The 16,604-nt window shown below is 40.8% G+C and overlaps 1 protein-coding gene across 1 annotated transcript; it reads left to right on the top strand.

Annotated features, from left to right (window-relative positions):
* Nucleotides 1-13,178: 13,178 nt before the first annotated feature.
* On the top strand, nucleotides 13,179-15,504 carry s1pr3b (sphingosine-1-phosphate receptor 3b). The gene is made up of 2 exons (XM_076757763.1): nucleotides 13,179-13,331; nucleotides 13,797-15,504. Exon 2 carries the CDS (start codon nucleotides 13,874-13,876, stop codon nucleotides 15,017-15,019), a length of 1,146 nt encoding a protein of 381 aa, XP_076613878.1. The 5' UTR covers nucleotides 13,179-13,331; nucleotides 13,797-13,873; the 3' UTR covers nucleotides 15,020-15,504.
* The last annotated feature ends 1,100 nt before the right edge of the window (nucleotides 15,505-16,604 follow it).

Below are 16,604 nucleotides of genomic sequence, written 5' to 3'. Positions count from 1 at the left end.
AATTAAAATCACTGTTACAAGGTGAGAACAGGTCCTTTACTGCAAAAAAAAAAAAATCAAGTAAATGTGCTTATTAGAAGATTGTGAGCTATGCATGACTGATTTCAGAACAAAATATATTAAGACACGATTCAGTAACTACACAATCAAGCTGGAGGATATTCGAACCAGGGTAAATTCAAGACCATCCTCCTCACGAGATGCTCATCACATACATAATACTCTTTAAATGGGTTTTAAAGAGCTGGATTAATGGCTCAATAAATAATTCAACAATCCTGATGATCATGCTGCTGAGACTCATTCAGGCCTGTCTGTTTATATTGACCCTGTGGCTTTAAAGTCTTACAGCTGTATCAATCTTCATTGTCAGATCACCCACAGTGGTGCAGTTTTGTTATTGACTGAGAGTTTATTTGTCTTCTAAATGCATGATTACCACAAAGCAACATGAAGAGCTTTTTTTCCCCAGCATTTGGTTACAACACTCAACTTGTTTTCTCGCAAAAGCCATTTCATGACTTCAAGTGTTAATTTCACTGGCTGCGCTTCATACAGTGCAGCACGGTGCTCGTCTGTTTCTTCGCTCTGACCTCTAGTGGAAAACAAGTGGTACTGCAACTGACCCTGTTTATATTTTACCTTCAAAACAAAGAATATCCAGATTTAGATGTTTGTCTGAATGTAATATATGACCTTCAATAAACACAATGAGTGTCTAAGATTGATGCTGGAGTGACCCACATACATATCTGAATATAAGATAAACAAATTAAGAACGACTGTGCTTCTCCCTGTTTTAAATGACTTTCCACCCAGTGGCTCATTAAAGTAACAAACTCTCATTGGCTGTTTGAATCATCCCTTCAACCCTGATACAGCTTTGTCCCTCCAGAGGGCACTAAAGATTTAAGATTGACTCCTACACAATGGCAAGTCAAAAATGAATTTGACTTCAGTGATTCATAATTCATGAGCTGCATCAATAATGAGTCACAGAAGTGTGTGTTGCAGTGGAGGATGTCTTTCTTTCATTTCATGATTTAAAATTCTGGTAAAAACATAGAGGAAGAAGAGCATATAAAATAAAGGGACTGTGATAGAAGCTTTTTATAGGCCAACACATACAGCACAAACCACATCCTTTAATGTGGGGCAGGGACGGTCTGCAGCAGCTGCTTCCTGATGGTTTCACTTATTTCTTTGCACAGGGTGTGTTGACGTGAAGAGCGGCTGCTGTGATAAACTGTGCACCTACAGTAATGGACTGAGCAGTGACTCATGAAATGTCATAGGAAACAGTAGCTTACGTTTTAAGTGAACTGACACTCTCGCAGCAGAATTTATTTCTGTGCCAAATTGTTCGCTTTCAGCTTTAAGAGGTGTTTTTTAAAGGGGGCTGTATGTTCTAACAGAACAATATGAAGGGACCTTTATGCAGTTCGATCTCATTTAATCTCCTTTCCCTTAAACTTGTCTTGACCATGCAAAAGCCCCGACTTGTGGTTCAGGAGGTCAAGTGATGTTCAAAAGATATTTCGGAAATGGTTGACTCAGTTCTCTCATATTACTGTAAATACCCCATGCATGCGGGAACTCACGTAATAATGCTTGGAATAAGAAGCAGCACACTTTCTATAGTTACATCTGAAACTATATAATAATATCACAGCTGAATAAACTCTAGTATCCATATAATCGAGGACAAGAAGCTCAGCTGCTGCTGACTCGGTCAAGGCTGCAAAAATACAAAAATAACAGGTGCGGGATGATTACCGCTTTGGTGTTTTATTCAATATGTTATCATTGATGTGTCATGTTACAGATACATATCCACCCTGTCTGTCCTCAGAATCAGCAGCTGTCAGTATTTTCTCTGCAAAGTGTGTTTGTTTTTCATCTCTTTACCTCCACATGTCCATCTTGGGTTTGTTGCAGAGGGTACTGAGATTCTGTGGCAACATAATAAGAAAACACAGGCAAAAAGCCTTCAGGCAGCAAAAGCAGTATAAATTCAGAGTAAATGCTGAAATTGAATGACATGTTTCAGTCTGTTTTGGACTTTTTAAAGTGAAGATATATGCTGCAGTACAGTGCATTTTCTGTGCAAGTGGAGAGTTAAGTTGTAGCTGAAGTCATGTAAGGATACTTGGGTAAAAAGTCACATATTCAGTCTCTTTATTCTTTTCATACTTCAACTACCACAGAATAAGGCATCCACAAGCATTTGACAGGAAACGGTTCACATTATCTTTATCAGATATTATTAGAAAAGACAAAATGATATTTCCACTGTGCTTCACTGTGACCAGAGAAGGGAAACAGTTCTATTGTTTGGTTTTACAGTCAAATGTGATCTTTGAGGAAGGATATAAACAACAGGCCTCTTTCAAAGCACATATCTTCACTTGTCACTGCCACAGGTGTTCAGGTAAACACTATTCAGCCATCGTTCATTTCATTATTTACACCTGTGCTTTTTCAATTATGACGTCAAACTGTTTTAATGTGAAAAGGATCTCATCACATATGTACTCTATTTGCTTCCTCGGCCGAACTTGCTTGTTCAATCTGTGACGTGAGCCACTTCATACCTTGCTGTGATTGAAAAATTAAAGAAGTGTCTTTCTGTGTCTGGTGGTGTCAGTCGTCAGTCGGAGCGCTCAGTAAGTAACAGTAAGTGGAGTGTGAGCCGAGGACAGACAGTTAACTGTGGAAACTTTACACCCGCAAGACAAAGCGTAAAACATGTCTATGTGTACATCACTTCCTGAACCCCAACCCTCATGAGGTGTGACTTCCTGGCCCATTAACCTGCAGTCCTTTCAGTCGTCTCTCTGTTATTACTCAGTCACCACCCTGATGATCCTCTAAGGCCCGCACTGGTACACACACCGACCCTTGTTGTGTCTAGTTGTGTGTGTGTGTGTGTGTGTGTGTGTGTGTGTGTGTGTGTGTTGTGCTTGCACACACAAAGCATTTCTAATGGAACATCCTCTGAGGAAGCTGTGTGACAATGCAGCTACACAATGCAGCTACAAGTTAGACCACAGGGACGGCTGGAGGTAGCACGGTCTGATGTTCTCTGTGGGGTTTCTACAGGGGCCAATGAGGAAACACCTTCAAAACAAAGAGCCTTGAAAAAGCAACGGCTCGCCTGTGACAAGAACTCAACTACAAGGAACAATGTAATGTATGACATAACCAGAAAGTAGCTTACTGACATCCATGTCAGCAGCTCCAAATTTACTGAGCACTCCAAATATTCCAGCGCTGATGGAAGACTTAATCTCAGCATTATCATTAAAACAATTTTTTTTTTTAATTAAATTATGTAGTGGTTATACAAGAACAGGTCCAAAATTAACTTCAGAGCAAGGGGAAGTGTGCACTGACTTCACTTCAAACACTTCCTTTTTGAAACTAGTAAATAAATACATCAATGCACCTGATGAGAGATTAACCTTGCAAATACATGAATAACCACATAATGCACATTGCCATCTTAGAAAACTGGCTTTGTGTAAATTTTGCCAAACAATTACTTATTTACACACCCAGCAGATATATAGCAGCACTATCACTGATGTAGAGTCGTGTTTCTGGCCTCCTGGCAAATGGAAGTCCATTATTCTCTCTCCTGTTAGCTTCGTTTTGGTCTCCACCAACTCCTGAGGAAAACGTGTGGCTCTTTAGCTGCTAAATGCTCCACCAGCGTGTCGTTAAGTGCGTCTGTCTGTCGTGTGCTGCCGAGCAGGTGGTGTACGGTGGGTTTTTAGAGCTTCTTTACTGAAAACAGCTGCCTGCTGTGGCTGAAAATGATGCTGATGAGAGCATTAACAGTAACGTTGTGGGCTGTAAAAGCACAACAACGAGCTGGAAGATGTTAAATCACGCAGCTGAGGGGAATTGTAGGGTTGAGTGGTAATCCTGTCTGGATTCATCACTTTGAGCGATCCCTTTAACATTACACATAGTATATTTGATCATTTGTCAATAAAAATAATATTGATTGGCGCCGATTTAGTAATTTATTTTTAAGCTGAGTCATTTTTCCACAATTGGTCCGATATATGAATGTGTTAAAGCACTTTGATGTTATGAATATTTACAGAAACGTGTGCACAGCAGCCTACAGCAGACATTCTTTAACACAGCTGAATTCACAGCATGGTCTTCTCCCATAGTGCCCAACAATACCATATCTGCAACAGATCATCACCTGTCTCTGTTCAGTGTGGATGAGCAGGGGACTCATGCCTGTTTGCTGTGATCACTGAGGAACAAACTCGACAATCTTAAAGAGTAATGCCAGCGACAAGATGACTTCACAGCTTTCGTTGTCTTCAGACTTTTTTCTCACTTGTTTGTGAGTCACCTTGAAATAAGTTTGACAACTCCCATTCAAAGGAAGCTCTCTCAATGACACGCAATGTTGAAAGTTCTCCTTTTTCTATTTCATGTGGTGTCACTATTGAAAATATCTGAAGTTAATTGCTACTCAGAACTTGCAGTGAGTTCTGAGTAGCAGAGTCTTTCACACTGCTGCATTACATAACACAAAAGACACAGCAACATCAAAACAAGCCATAACAAATAAGAAATAAAATAAGCAGTCATGCCTGAGCGTTTCCTCCTCGGAACTGCAATGTACCAATGACAGTCTCACAAACACAGATTCAGGCAGCCAGAGTTTCATACGTGACATACGGGAGGAACCAATCAGATCAGAGAAGAAGCCAGGTGTAGCTATGTATCATACTTTGCAAGCAAATATTTGATATATTTCCATTCATTTATCCTGAGGATGGGCCAACGTGTTGGTTAACTGGTAAATTTACTTTTCTTGTGTTTTATCTTTTGAACGTCCAAACAAATGTTCAGTTTGCTAGATGACGTTAGCCTACGTTAGCCTATGTTAGCCCGCCAAGTTACATCATTATTGGTGTCAAATGCTGACAGAATTTTTATGGTTTGGAGGTGTTGATGAAGGAAGACGTTCCTCAAAAAAGTTTCTCAGATAGCAGCTGAGTTTTTAGGGGTTTAATCAAAGCCAGGAGAGGAACTTTAAAAACGCTGTGAGGAAAGTGGATAATCTTAGCTGTTTAATGACTGACTGATGAAATAAATATGTTTAAGATTATTGTTGGAAATGACTATATTAGAAGTCTGCAAGTGTATATGCAACACCATCTTGCAGCAAAGAGGAATAACAGATCAGGTTCTTATAACTGGGTGAAGTATGTTTAAACTTCGTGTCTCTTGTGGCTTTTTGACTTCACTGCAAGATCCTTCATCATATCAATAGACATCACAGATTACTCTGCGGAAGACCTTTCCCTCCCTTAACACACCGAACACATCATGAGAAGCTCACTTCAGGTTCTGCATCTTTCTCAGCTGCAGACAGTTTGTCGCTGCAGTCTCAGTCTTTTGTTCATCGGCACCAGACAATCACTCTGACTCCAAGACAATCTATCCACAGTCGCCAATGGCAGACTTAAAGTGTGTGTGTGTGTGTGTGTGTGTGTGTGTGTGTGTGTGTGTGTGTGTGTGTGTGCGTGCGTGTGCATGTGTGTGCTCTAAGATGTCCAGGGTCAGGAAGGCACCAGTCATATGGTCTCTAATGAAATATGTATACAGTTTGGGAAAGGAATACACAGCTGGAAGGTTTTACTATACAAAGCATTTTCACCTGTCAGGTCAAGTCCCCACTGAAAAGCATGACAGAGCTCAGGAAGCACGATACAATGCATAGACATCTAGAAGAAAACATCACAATAAAGTTACGTCTCCACGAGGACTGATTCTGCTTTTATAGTTTATTCATATCTATTTTTAACAATGAAGTGATGGAGCCGCAGTAGCTGACAACACTGCACCAGGTATTGTATTTTCCGGTGTGGCTAAAACTGGATTTTTCAGAAGAACACAACTGGACATTTTCATTGTCCTCATGGTCCACCTCTTGCTAGAACAACACACAGACACAAACCACTTAAGGGCAGCTGAAGGCCTCAGAGAAACACCTGACTGTCAGATAAGAGAGTTCTTGATGGTCTAAATATGTGGAACGAAGACAATACATTAATGTTTCACCTCATCAGCTTCATTGATTTTTGTAAATATCTGCTTACTCTGAATTTGATGTCAGCCACACGTTTCAAACAAGTCAGGACAGGAGCAGCTAAAGACTGGAAAAGATGTGGGACACTCCAAAAACACCTGTTTGGATCATTCCACAGGTAAACAGGTTGATTGGTAACAGGTGATAGTATCATGATTGCATATGAAAGGGGCATCCTGGAAAGGTTCAGTCATTCACAAGCGAGGATGGAGCGAGCTTCACTGCTCTGTGAACACATGATTGTATAAAGGATGTTACTACATGGGCTCAGGAACACTTCCTAAAACTCTTGTCAGTAAACAGTTTGTTTGCAAATGACTGAATTCTGTTTTTATTTATGTTTTGGAATCAGGGTTGTGCAAATGGGCTGAGCTGATTAACGTCCTTTTTCAAGTTTTGGCACAGAGTCAATGTGTTACTACTGCCACAAATGACTTCACATCGCCGAGTCATTCTGTGTCAGCTGCAGCAAATGTGGATGGAGAAATTAAACCACCTGACTACTGTTGTGCACATCTTCCCCATTTTCAGCATAAGAGAGAGAATTGATTCCCCTAAAAATCAAGAAACCTGCTCTGCTACAGTACAAAAGTTATACAGCCTTTATTATGGTGCCCATGCAATTTTTGGGCAGGAATTCATTCCCTCTCTCATGGAAAGTGCGTGACTACTCATGTATCAGGAGCTTTGTGTTACATGTTTTCGCCCTTGCTGTTTTCTGGTGGTTTTCATATGTCAGGAGTCAAATCAAGGCTCAACTCAACTGCTTTAAAATCTGTGGATGCGTGAGGTGCATTCAGTGGCATGCAAGCCTTGCATCCATCACCTGGATACACAGCAGGAGTTTGTAGCACAGCTTAAAGTACACCTACATTTAATCAGGAAAGCTATAATGGTTTCCTGAACACTTACTATGCATCTTAGTAATTTCCCAGCTAGCTAAAGAGCAGTTTTATTGATTCCCGACAGGAAGTGCGCATAACAAAGCCTCTTTCTTGGGAAGAGTCAGCCTAGAGTCAGCCTTTGATCTCAAATGAAAAATTTTATTCCGAGTTTAACTCTGTCGCTTTGAGACGTGAACACAAACATAGAAAAATACAAATATTGCATAATATTGGACAGCAACACCTACCATGCTGTTACAACACCTCTGTGTCCAGTGGATGTAAAAGGAGAAACAGGACATTGATCCAACAGCACATCTACTTTAGATAATCTTATTATATAAAACTCATGTTGTCAGCAGATAATACGATACGAACATGTGAACAGAGGCTTCTGTAGGTGTTTTAGATGTAACTGCTTTAAATCGTGCTATTATGGTTATAGCAATAAGAAATTAATGTAAAATGAACAGAAACATTGATATGTGGTGCATTTTAGGCTAAGTAAACAGTTTTATATGGCTCCCCAGTATTTGCCCACCTGCAATATGAGAGGTGAACTCTTCAAATGCTGGTTTTAGTTGTAATGATTCCTATACTTATGTTATCCAAAATGAGGAACTATTTAAACTGCTAGCTTTTTATTTTAAGTGTATGTTTACTGACTCTGACCATAGTTTTTGAAGCTAGAACATATAGTTTACACTGTGGTGATGACACCCACAGACAACATTAGCGTTTTAGTGGGTTAAACTAACAATAGAGTTTGTTTCTCTGTGTGAACAAAGACCGCAGAGGAGTTCAAGTGAAAGTGCAGGTGTAGGTTTGCCACCTACTGCCACCAATTTAGATTACTGGGTTAAAGTGGAGCTGCTTGTATCACTGCCAAAGCTATGAAAATAGAACACAGGTTTAAAACAAATAGGATTTTCCTTTTACAGTTATAAAAATGATTCTTATTTCTTTTGGTCTATGTATTATACAGCGGATTATAATTGATTTAAGTGATGTAATAAGGAAAAGTATGGGAGAAGTTCTGGGGAATAGCAACTCAGTGAAAGATCAATAAATATAATGCATGTAAGAATGTGATATTTGAGGTTTTACGCAGGCTCCAGACTCCTCTCTGGGTTAACAACAGTGTAATAGCCATCCATTCAGCAGTAAGTCAGGCAATGACCAATGACTGCTGGACATCAATACAACAAGCTCTGAGTACTGTAGACCTAATGGGCCTGAAAGAGAAAAGCATTGCCCAACCTCATGATAAATGGGCTATTGCCGTACACTCGCATCAAACGGCGCACTACTGAAAGCAGTTGCAGCGTAATAGCCTGGACTGACAACTTCACAGGGTCACAATAAAGCCTCAAAATAAGGTCAAGACAGGAGGGTAGGTGCATTGACTATATGAAGTACTGCTCAGAAAAGTGAAGTGGTCTCAAAACTGACCTTGTCTGACCTTCAAGGGATCAACCAATCACACTTCCCCTTTTTGAGTACGGTACATGTAACTGCTGAGCACCAGCTGTAATAGTGGGCAAACATACATAGAAAGCATAGTGTTGCATGTCAGAAGGTCTTTACTAAGAATTGGCCACTTCCCTATAGGTTCTATTAATTCAAGATAAAAATAATATCTTGATAGGGGGGGAATTTTACAAAAAAAACAAACCAAACCAAATACGATCGACATACAGACACCAATGCCAAAGGGAAAATGTACTATTACAGCAAAAAATGCTTATATATATAAATATATACTGTATAGAATAGTAATAAGAGCAGCTTTTGGGTTGCACTACTACAAAACAGAAAGGAAAAACATGTGCCTATAGAAGTTATTTCAAAATAGGAACCCTTTTCCTGCCTTAAATGATCAATAAAGCATAAGTAAATGATACGTTAGGCATTATACAGATATTCAAATGTATAAACTCTTTATAAATGGTGCCTTATTAGGCAGTGGTATAACAAAAACTTATGCTATCAAAACAGTGTGTGCACTGGTATGTGGAACAAAAACTCTACCTGTATTTGGCGCTTGGCGGGTGTTCATTTTGGACCGTGTGTCATAATGATTTCAAGATGCTATTGCAGTAAAATTCTGCATGATGATTCTACGTGACGGTCGTTGGGGGCTACATGAAACTGTATTTCTGAAATTTTGTTGTCATATGCACGAACATGGAGGTGAGGAAAATATTGTGTGCGCTCACATGCAGCAGAGCCGGCAGTAACCTTGGCTGGGAAACATGCAATTATCACGGAAGCCCTCAAAATGAGTCCACTACAGAAAAACTGTGGCTGTTGGCTTTTTTTTTTTTTTTTTTCCATGTTCAGTGTTAAGTGATTTCAGTCCATTAAATTTATGCTTGTATGGTAATGGCAGCCAGTTTGACACTGGATAGTCTGTCGAGGAGCCACTGTAGTATTATTGAAATCAGACCCATTGGCAGAATCTAAATAAAACCATCCAATTAATCTCTCAGCTGGAAGCAAATGAAATGGAAAATTAAAAGCACTGCACTTAATAGTGAAAGAACTAAAGGTAAGAGCACTAAATATCCCTGCAGCAAAAGGAAGTGACAGAACTAAAGACCTATTTCTGTTTGTGTGGGCTTCTAAAGTTGGCAGATCCTAGACTAAACTGTGCCACAGCTGAAATTATGCCTCAGTAATGTCTCCGAGGCCTTGTTCTGTTAAGTTGCATGCAAAAGACCGCCGTGCCTCGAAATACTGCCGCCACAAAAGCCACAGGGCAGGAGGGGACTGCCCGCCTCGGATTTGTAGCCCAGACTCACGGGGTGTGTTTTTGCCTCAAAATGGTGAGGGTGAAATTAAAGGCAGGGTTGTCATGTAATTGCACATGGATGTGCCACTGCCCACGGCTCTGACCCCAGCTCTTGCACTCTAATGAAGGGTTGAGAGCTTGAAGAGGGCAAACCCCGGCAAAGTAATGGCTACAGTGATGCCGGCCAAATAGATTTTGTAATGTGCTTATAGTACTAAAGCGCAGGGCCCTTATCTTTATCCTATCCGGCCATTCTCATTTAACCATGAGTTCTCTGCTTTGAATGAGAGGCTATTACGTTACCAGTCACATAAACTGCATTATAATCAATTATGAATGTCCTTTATATGTGTAGGCATCTGTGAGTGCCCACTGCTTTTATATTGCATTATGATTAATAATGTATATTCTGATATGGTCTGCCCTGAGTCAAGAGTTAGTTAAATGCTTTATGTCTATATCTACAGACAGCACGCAGATCCTTTAAATCTTTTTAAATAAAAAAAGATGTATTTCTATGTCAAATATGTCATCTTTAATCTCTATTGCATTATTTCATTTTTATTGCCAACATCAAACAATGTCCAGTGGTGGCAAGTAACTAAGTACATTTTTACTACTTCATGCTTCAACTGAAAACATTTCAGAGGCAAATGTCCTATATAATATGATGCATTTTTATAGATTAAAATATCCAAACATATAATAATAATAATCTCTTTTTATGAAGCACTTTTCCAAACCCACATTACAAAGTGCTTCACACAAAGCAAAACCTTCAAGACAAGCTGATCATAAAAGTCATTTCTGATAGTAGGCAAATAAAACACATAAACCAGGCGAGTCAATAAAAATCTGTAAAACACTATACAAAGTAGTACTAGCTATGGCTCCACCTTGACCAGCGGCAACATTGAACTGCGGCTTATGAATGAATGCAAAAATAATAACATTGAAATAATCTAATATATAATAATATACCAGTGACAGGGGACATTCTGCTGTATAAGCACTTTTATATCGTTTTTCTATAGTTTTACTTAAGTAAATTTTATCACAGCACTTTTACTTACTGCAGTTTTGCAGTGTGGCATTGCTACTTTTACTTAAATTAAGGAGGTGAATACTTCTTCCAACCGCACACAATGTCACACATACTGCATACTGTATAAGGTCCAGGGCAGGCTGGAGTTGAGCAGTGGAAACTTTCCCTGAGGAATGGTTTTACCAGCTGTGAGGCCGGCTACTCTGAGAGAAGGAAGGTTATATAGTACAGTTCTTTCAAACGTGGGGCTGCGGCTTGTCGGTTTATACTTAAATAATATAGCATTATAATAGCAGGAAATCACACATATGGTGTATTGATGATTTAGGGGGGAGCTCCAGCTCCTGCTGCTGGAAAATGGCAGCAACAGTGAACTTTAATTACTGTCTCGCTGACAAAGATGACAGGAAAATTCAGTCTCGTCTAAACTAAGTGGTTGCCTACAAAGTAATATTTTAGTGAGGGTGGTCCTGCAAAAGTGAAAAACCCTCCACCCATGCTCCTCTTCAGTAGTCTATGAATACACATAGACGTGGACTCATTCTAACCACATATTATAGGTTTGTACTTGCTGATGGTTTCATATTTGGCTCAAAGTTTATGTAAATGCAGATGTGAGCCCAACTTCACTGTAGTTTGTTGAAAAACCCAAGGTTTTTCCAACCATGTGCCTGGTCTGTTAATCCAGCTGCCTTTACGTAGACCCACTCTGTGATTGGTCCCAGATTTGCTGTGGGTCCAAAGTAACTATTTGGCTTTTTCCCTGAGATTTTCCCATTGCTGCTGGCAGTGCGACCTGCAGGAAATGACTGGGAATTGTGACTGTAACAATGCTAATGGACCAACGCCAGACCACAGCTGTTTATTCAACCACACAAAACATTCCTCTGGGTTAATAACCACAGACACTGGAAGAGATCTACTATTTAACGATTTGGTCTGTGACACAGTACAGTATGTGCTTCGTTCGGGGAAAATGGCAAGCAGCAAAATGTGTGGCACCGTATAAACGAAAGCAATAAGATTCTTTGTGTTTGAGTCATATTCACATAGTGGACAAATCCAGTGCACAACGCCGGTGACTCGATTGTTCTTCGTGCAATTTCTGGATTTTGTTTGGAAATAAAGTTTACCCTATTGTCTTAGTCACATCCTGGTAATTTTATGTTTAGTCTCAGTCAGGAAAGTCTTAAAGTCTCTGCAGTGTAGATTCCCACTCTGCCACATCTATTTCAAAGAGGCATCATTTGTCTTTCTGCCTCCCAGACTCTCTGAGTCCTTCTCTCCTCTGCCAGCCCTGCCCATCCTTCCTGGATATGAGGTCATGACAGAAGGACCAGAACAAAGGATGGGCTGCAGTCATCTTAACTGAAACTCTTACAGCATATTGTGTGCTTGCCCTTTCTCTTTTTGTCCATGTCAAGCACAAACATTGCAAGAAAAAAATGCTACTACCACAGGCTTTTGTCATTAGCTATATATATATACATGACGTGTAAGTATATCTGCAGAGTGCACTGTGCACCTAGTTATTAGACAGCATCTATTCTCACTTTGCATTTTATTCCAGTTTTTGTTGATTAATTCAAATTATTTATGTTTTTTTTATTGTTTTATGTTTCCTGCTCTCCTTTTTATTTATCTGACTGCACTGCAATTTCCCCAATGGGATTAATAGAGTACTCTAATCTGCCTAGATTATCAAATTTCTCTCTCATCTATCTCTCTCTTTAGCCACCTAGCTGGCTAGCCAGCTAGCTAAAATAATTTCAGTTAGCCAGCTAGCTTAAATTAATTAGTTAGCTATGCTAGCTAACTCTTTTCCATATTTTAAACATTCAAGCAAGCTTTCTAGCTATCTTAAATTGTTCTCATTTACAGACTCAAAAGCTTGTTAAGCAAAGGGTTGTTTTAATGAATCAATGTCTGATGTATTTGAAGATAAATAACTTAATAATGAGGAGATACAGTTGGCTAAATGCCTGAATAGGAAAGAGATGCTAACAAACGGTTTCTAATTCTAATTTGCTCAAATCACACCAGAGATGATATTTTGGTACAACGTTGAGGACTTTTAGAAACGTATTTCTGGGGGTGGGGGGTTGTCATATTCCTGGGGGACTTTTTTTTAACGTATCTGGGACAAAAACAGTGACAATGAATTGCTGCAGCATGTGTTTTCCACGTACCTCCTAACGCTGACATGCTTCACGGATTGAACTGACCCTTGAGCCGACCCAGCCTCTCCGCTCTCCCTGCCCGGGCTGCAGGAGGGGAGGAGGGGGAGGTGTGACTTCCAGCCAACCGTCGACAGCTCCGGAGTTTAGAGATCAGAAAAAGATGCGGAGCTGCTCTTCCACGCAGCGAGGGACACCGAATTAAAGTTCAACGTCTGATCCGGGAAACACGGAGAATCTACACCTCAGTAATGAAATGTGTGTCTTAAACTTTGAGCTACACCCTGACTGCGAGCATCCCACGGTAAGTCTTTCACAGCTCTCATCTGGGAAACTGCTCCAATCGACACAAAGAGACTAATTACATCTGCGCGGTCTAATTTACAAGGAAGTTAAATCGATTAGGACTACAGTGGGTTACTCTAATCAGAAATAAAGCTAACTTCATGCCTTAAAAGCATAGGAAAAGATTCATTTAAGTCCTAAATGATCCCCTGGTGCTTCGGGCAGTGGTCCAGTAACTCTATGTAAACAAACAAACAGCATGTAGTATATTTTAAGTTGTAAATCATGTTTCCTGTACATTTTTTAAAGTTTTCTGCATGCATTTTCCTGAAGTAATAACCTCATGTTTCCATCAGAGTAAGGAAAGCTTATTATTCATTTTAAATCCACCAGACAGCACCATTTATTGCTGTATTTCTGGATGATGACGATATCTGGCTGCTTTGTGGAATAACACTCATGTTCCTCACATCTTCCACGGCAGCTGAACACGTTGGATCTGCTGACACTGGACTCCTTGCTCTCTTCTGACCTCCAGTGTCAGCAGCCGGTGCCTTGAAGATGGTAAACCCTCAGATCTTCCTCCACTACAACTACACGGGGAAGCTGGACCACCGGCCCAGCGTCGGCTCGAGCCCCGGCACCGTGGACACCAAAACCATCGTGTTCCTCATCATATGCAGCTTCATCGTCCTGGAGAACCTCACCGTGCTGACCGCAATATGGAGGAACCACAGGTTCCACAACCGCATGTACTTCTTCATCGGAAACCTGGCGCTTTGCGACCTGCTGGCTGGAGTCGCTTACCTGGTCAACCTGCTCCTGTCAGGAGAGAAGACCCTGCAGCTCTCACCTGCACTCTGGTTTGTCAGAGAGGGAAGCATGTTTGTCGCCCTTGGTGCCTCCATTTTCAGTCTCCTGGCTATTGCAATAGAGAGACACCTGACTATGATCAAAATGAGGCCTTATGATGCCAGCAAGAACTACAGAGTGTTTCTGCTCATAGGGACCTGCTGGCTGATCGCTATATCTCTTGGAGCTTTGCCTATTCTGGGCTGGAACTGCCTGGACAATCTCCCTGAGTGCTCCACAGTCCTCCCTCTCTACACCAAGAAATATGTAGCTTTCTGTATCATAGTTTTCATGGTTTTGCTCTTGGCCATGTCAGTCCTTTATGCCCGCATCTACATCCTGGTAAAGTCCAGCAGCCAAAAGGTGAGCAAGCACAGAAACTCTGAGCATGCCATGTCGCTGCTGCGCACTGTCATCATTGTAGTTGGGGTCTTCATCGCCTGCTGGACGCCCATCTTCATCCTGCTCCTGCTGGATGTGGCCTGTGAGCAGCGCTGCCCCATCCTCTACAAGGCTGACTGGTTCATCGCGGTGGCCGTGCTCAACTCAGCCATGAACCCAGTCATCTACACTCTGGCCAGCCGCGAGATGAGACGGGCCTTCCTGGGTCTGGTGTGTGGCGTTTGCTACAGGGAGAGGGCTTTAGTCAATGGCAGCGGGAACAAGCAGTCTCTGGAGCCCAGCCGCAGCAGGAGCAAGTCGTGGAGCAGCCAGAACAACCCCAACCAGAGCCAGCAGAGCTTCAGGCAGGCGGAGCTGGAGAGGGAGCAGGAGGCAGACACAGGCCATGGCCAGGTGTCAGTGGTGGCAGGAGGGGCTGCTCAGGCCGTCCTCGAGAGTGACAGAAAAGACTGAGAAAAGGGAGCAAGATGTCTACAGTAGGACGGTGAGGGTGGTCCTAAACTCATCGGGTTGTGATTGGTTTCGAAAGAGGGGTTTCTTGAATGAGCTGTAGACTTCAGGCAGAGGCTGCAGGGCAGTGCTTTCTCCTTTGTGCTCAATATTCATTTATCTGCATCATCCGAGATTCGGAAGCTTATTAAAATGTCCACACTTGACTGATTAATGTATAAAGCCAATATGTTCAGTGACACAATCACTGTCAACGCCTTTGTCAAGTACAGTTCATATTTCATCACTGTCCACTGAGAAACATGTATCTCCACATTGAGTGATTTTACATTTAACTGGAGGATAAACCCCCTAAAACTGACTGAAAACCATCTGGATTATCTGAAAAAATACATTTTTCTTAGCTCATGAAAAGTGGACATTTTTGAGGTGCATGGTCTTTGCAGGACAGTGGTGATTTGCAACTGAATGGTGCTCTTACCCTTGACAAAAAAAAAGATAAAAAAAATAAGCAAAAAAAAAAAAACCTTTACCTCTGTGGTTACAGTTGTGACCACCTCAGACAAATAAGAAGTGAAAAATCACCTGCAATGAATTAAAGTGCAATTATAGTTCTGCAAAATAATGTAATGAAGAATGATTGTAGACAATTATTAGTGTAATTACAAACAGTGGGAATTATTTATTATTCTATGCAGTCTCATCTGTAATTTTGTATTTACTCCATAATACCACAGTATACCGTGCAGTTACTGTAATGAAAACTGCAGTATAAATTGTACATATATGTGATGTAAATGAGATAAAAACATGAATCAAACCTACCACAATTTGCATTAACTCAGCAGCATCATGGTCAAACTGCATGTTATCACTGTACAGTTAATGTAGCTGATGCAGTTTGTGCAAATCAGTAGTCTTAAGTGATACTACAGCTCCATCTGCTGGTTAAGAATGGTAGTTAATATCTTCAGTGCTGGTGACGTATCTACACAACATGCTGCATGTTCAGAACAGAATCTCTTAAATTTCCATTTTAGTTCCAGACTGAAATTGTTGCGAGTGTGTTTGTCTGTTATCTCATTATTCTAGAAGTGGAAACGTTATGTATCAACCTTAAAAGCATGAAGCTGGTAAAATGAAGGAAGAGGCATGCGGATGCAGCACATGAAATAGAAAGAGTTTACTATGTGCAGTTATTTATATGATGCTAGATATTGGCTTTGACAGGATGAAGTGAAGTTCTGCCTTATTACATGTTGCATCTTCCTCATTCCTTTGAGAAAATAACTTCACCCAGACTACAAATAAACGCGTATTATTTTGTCAACGGTATTCTGCCATGCAGGTAGTTTTGTACATACAGGTTGTGAGAGCTCTGCAGCCACAATGGAGACCAGTTTGTGTTACTCCCAGCATTGACAAAATAGCATTAAAATATTCAGCAGCAGCATCTGTTTACAGCAACAAATTTACATGATGCACACACCAGATTTCAAATAAATCATTTCCTTACCTGCCTGGTTACCCCATTGATAACCAATTAATTAAAAGATTGCTTGTGTCCTTGGTGTCACATCACAAAGGG

This window comes from Chaetodon auriga, chromosome 19 (assembly GCF_051107435.1).
Source record: "Chaetodon auriga isolate fChaAug3 chromosome 19, fChaAug3.hap1, whole genome shotgun sequence".
Taxonomy (NCBI): Eukaryota; Metazoa; Chordata; class Actinopteri; order Chaetodontiformes; family Chaetodontidae; genus Chaetodon; species Chaetodon auriga.
Note: the sequence above shows the minus strand (reverse complement) of the source record. Positions and strands in the feature narration are given on the sequence as shown.

What these genes read in the sequence shown, in the direction of transcription:
- s1pr3b (XM_076757763.1), top strand. Translation starts at nt 13,874, where the DNA reads ATGGTAAACCCTCAGATCTTCCTCCACTACAACTACACGGGGAAGCTG.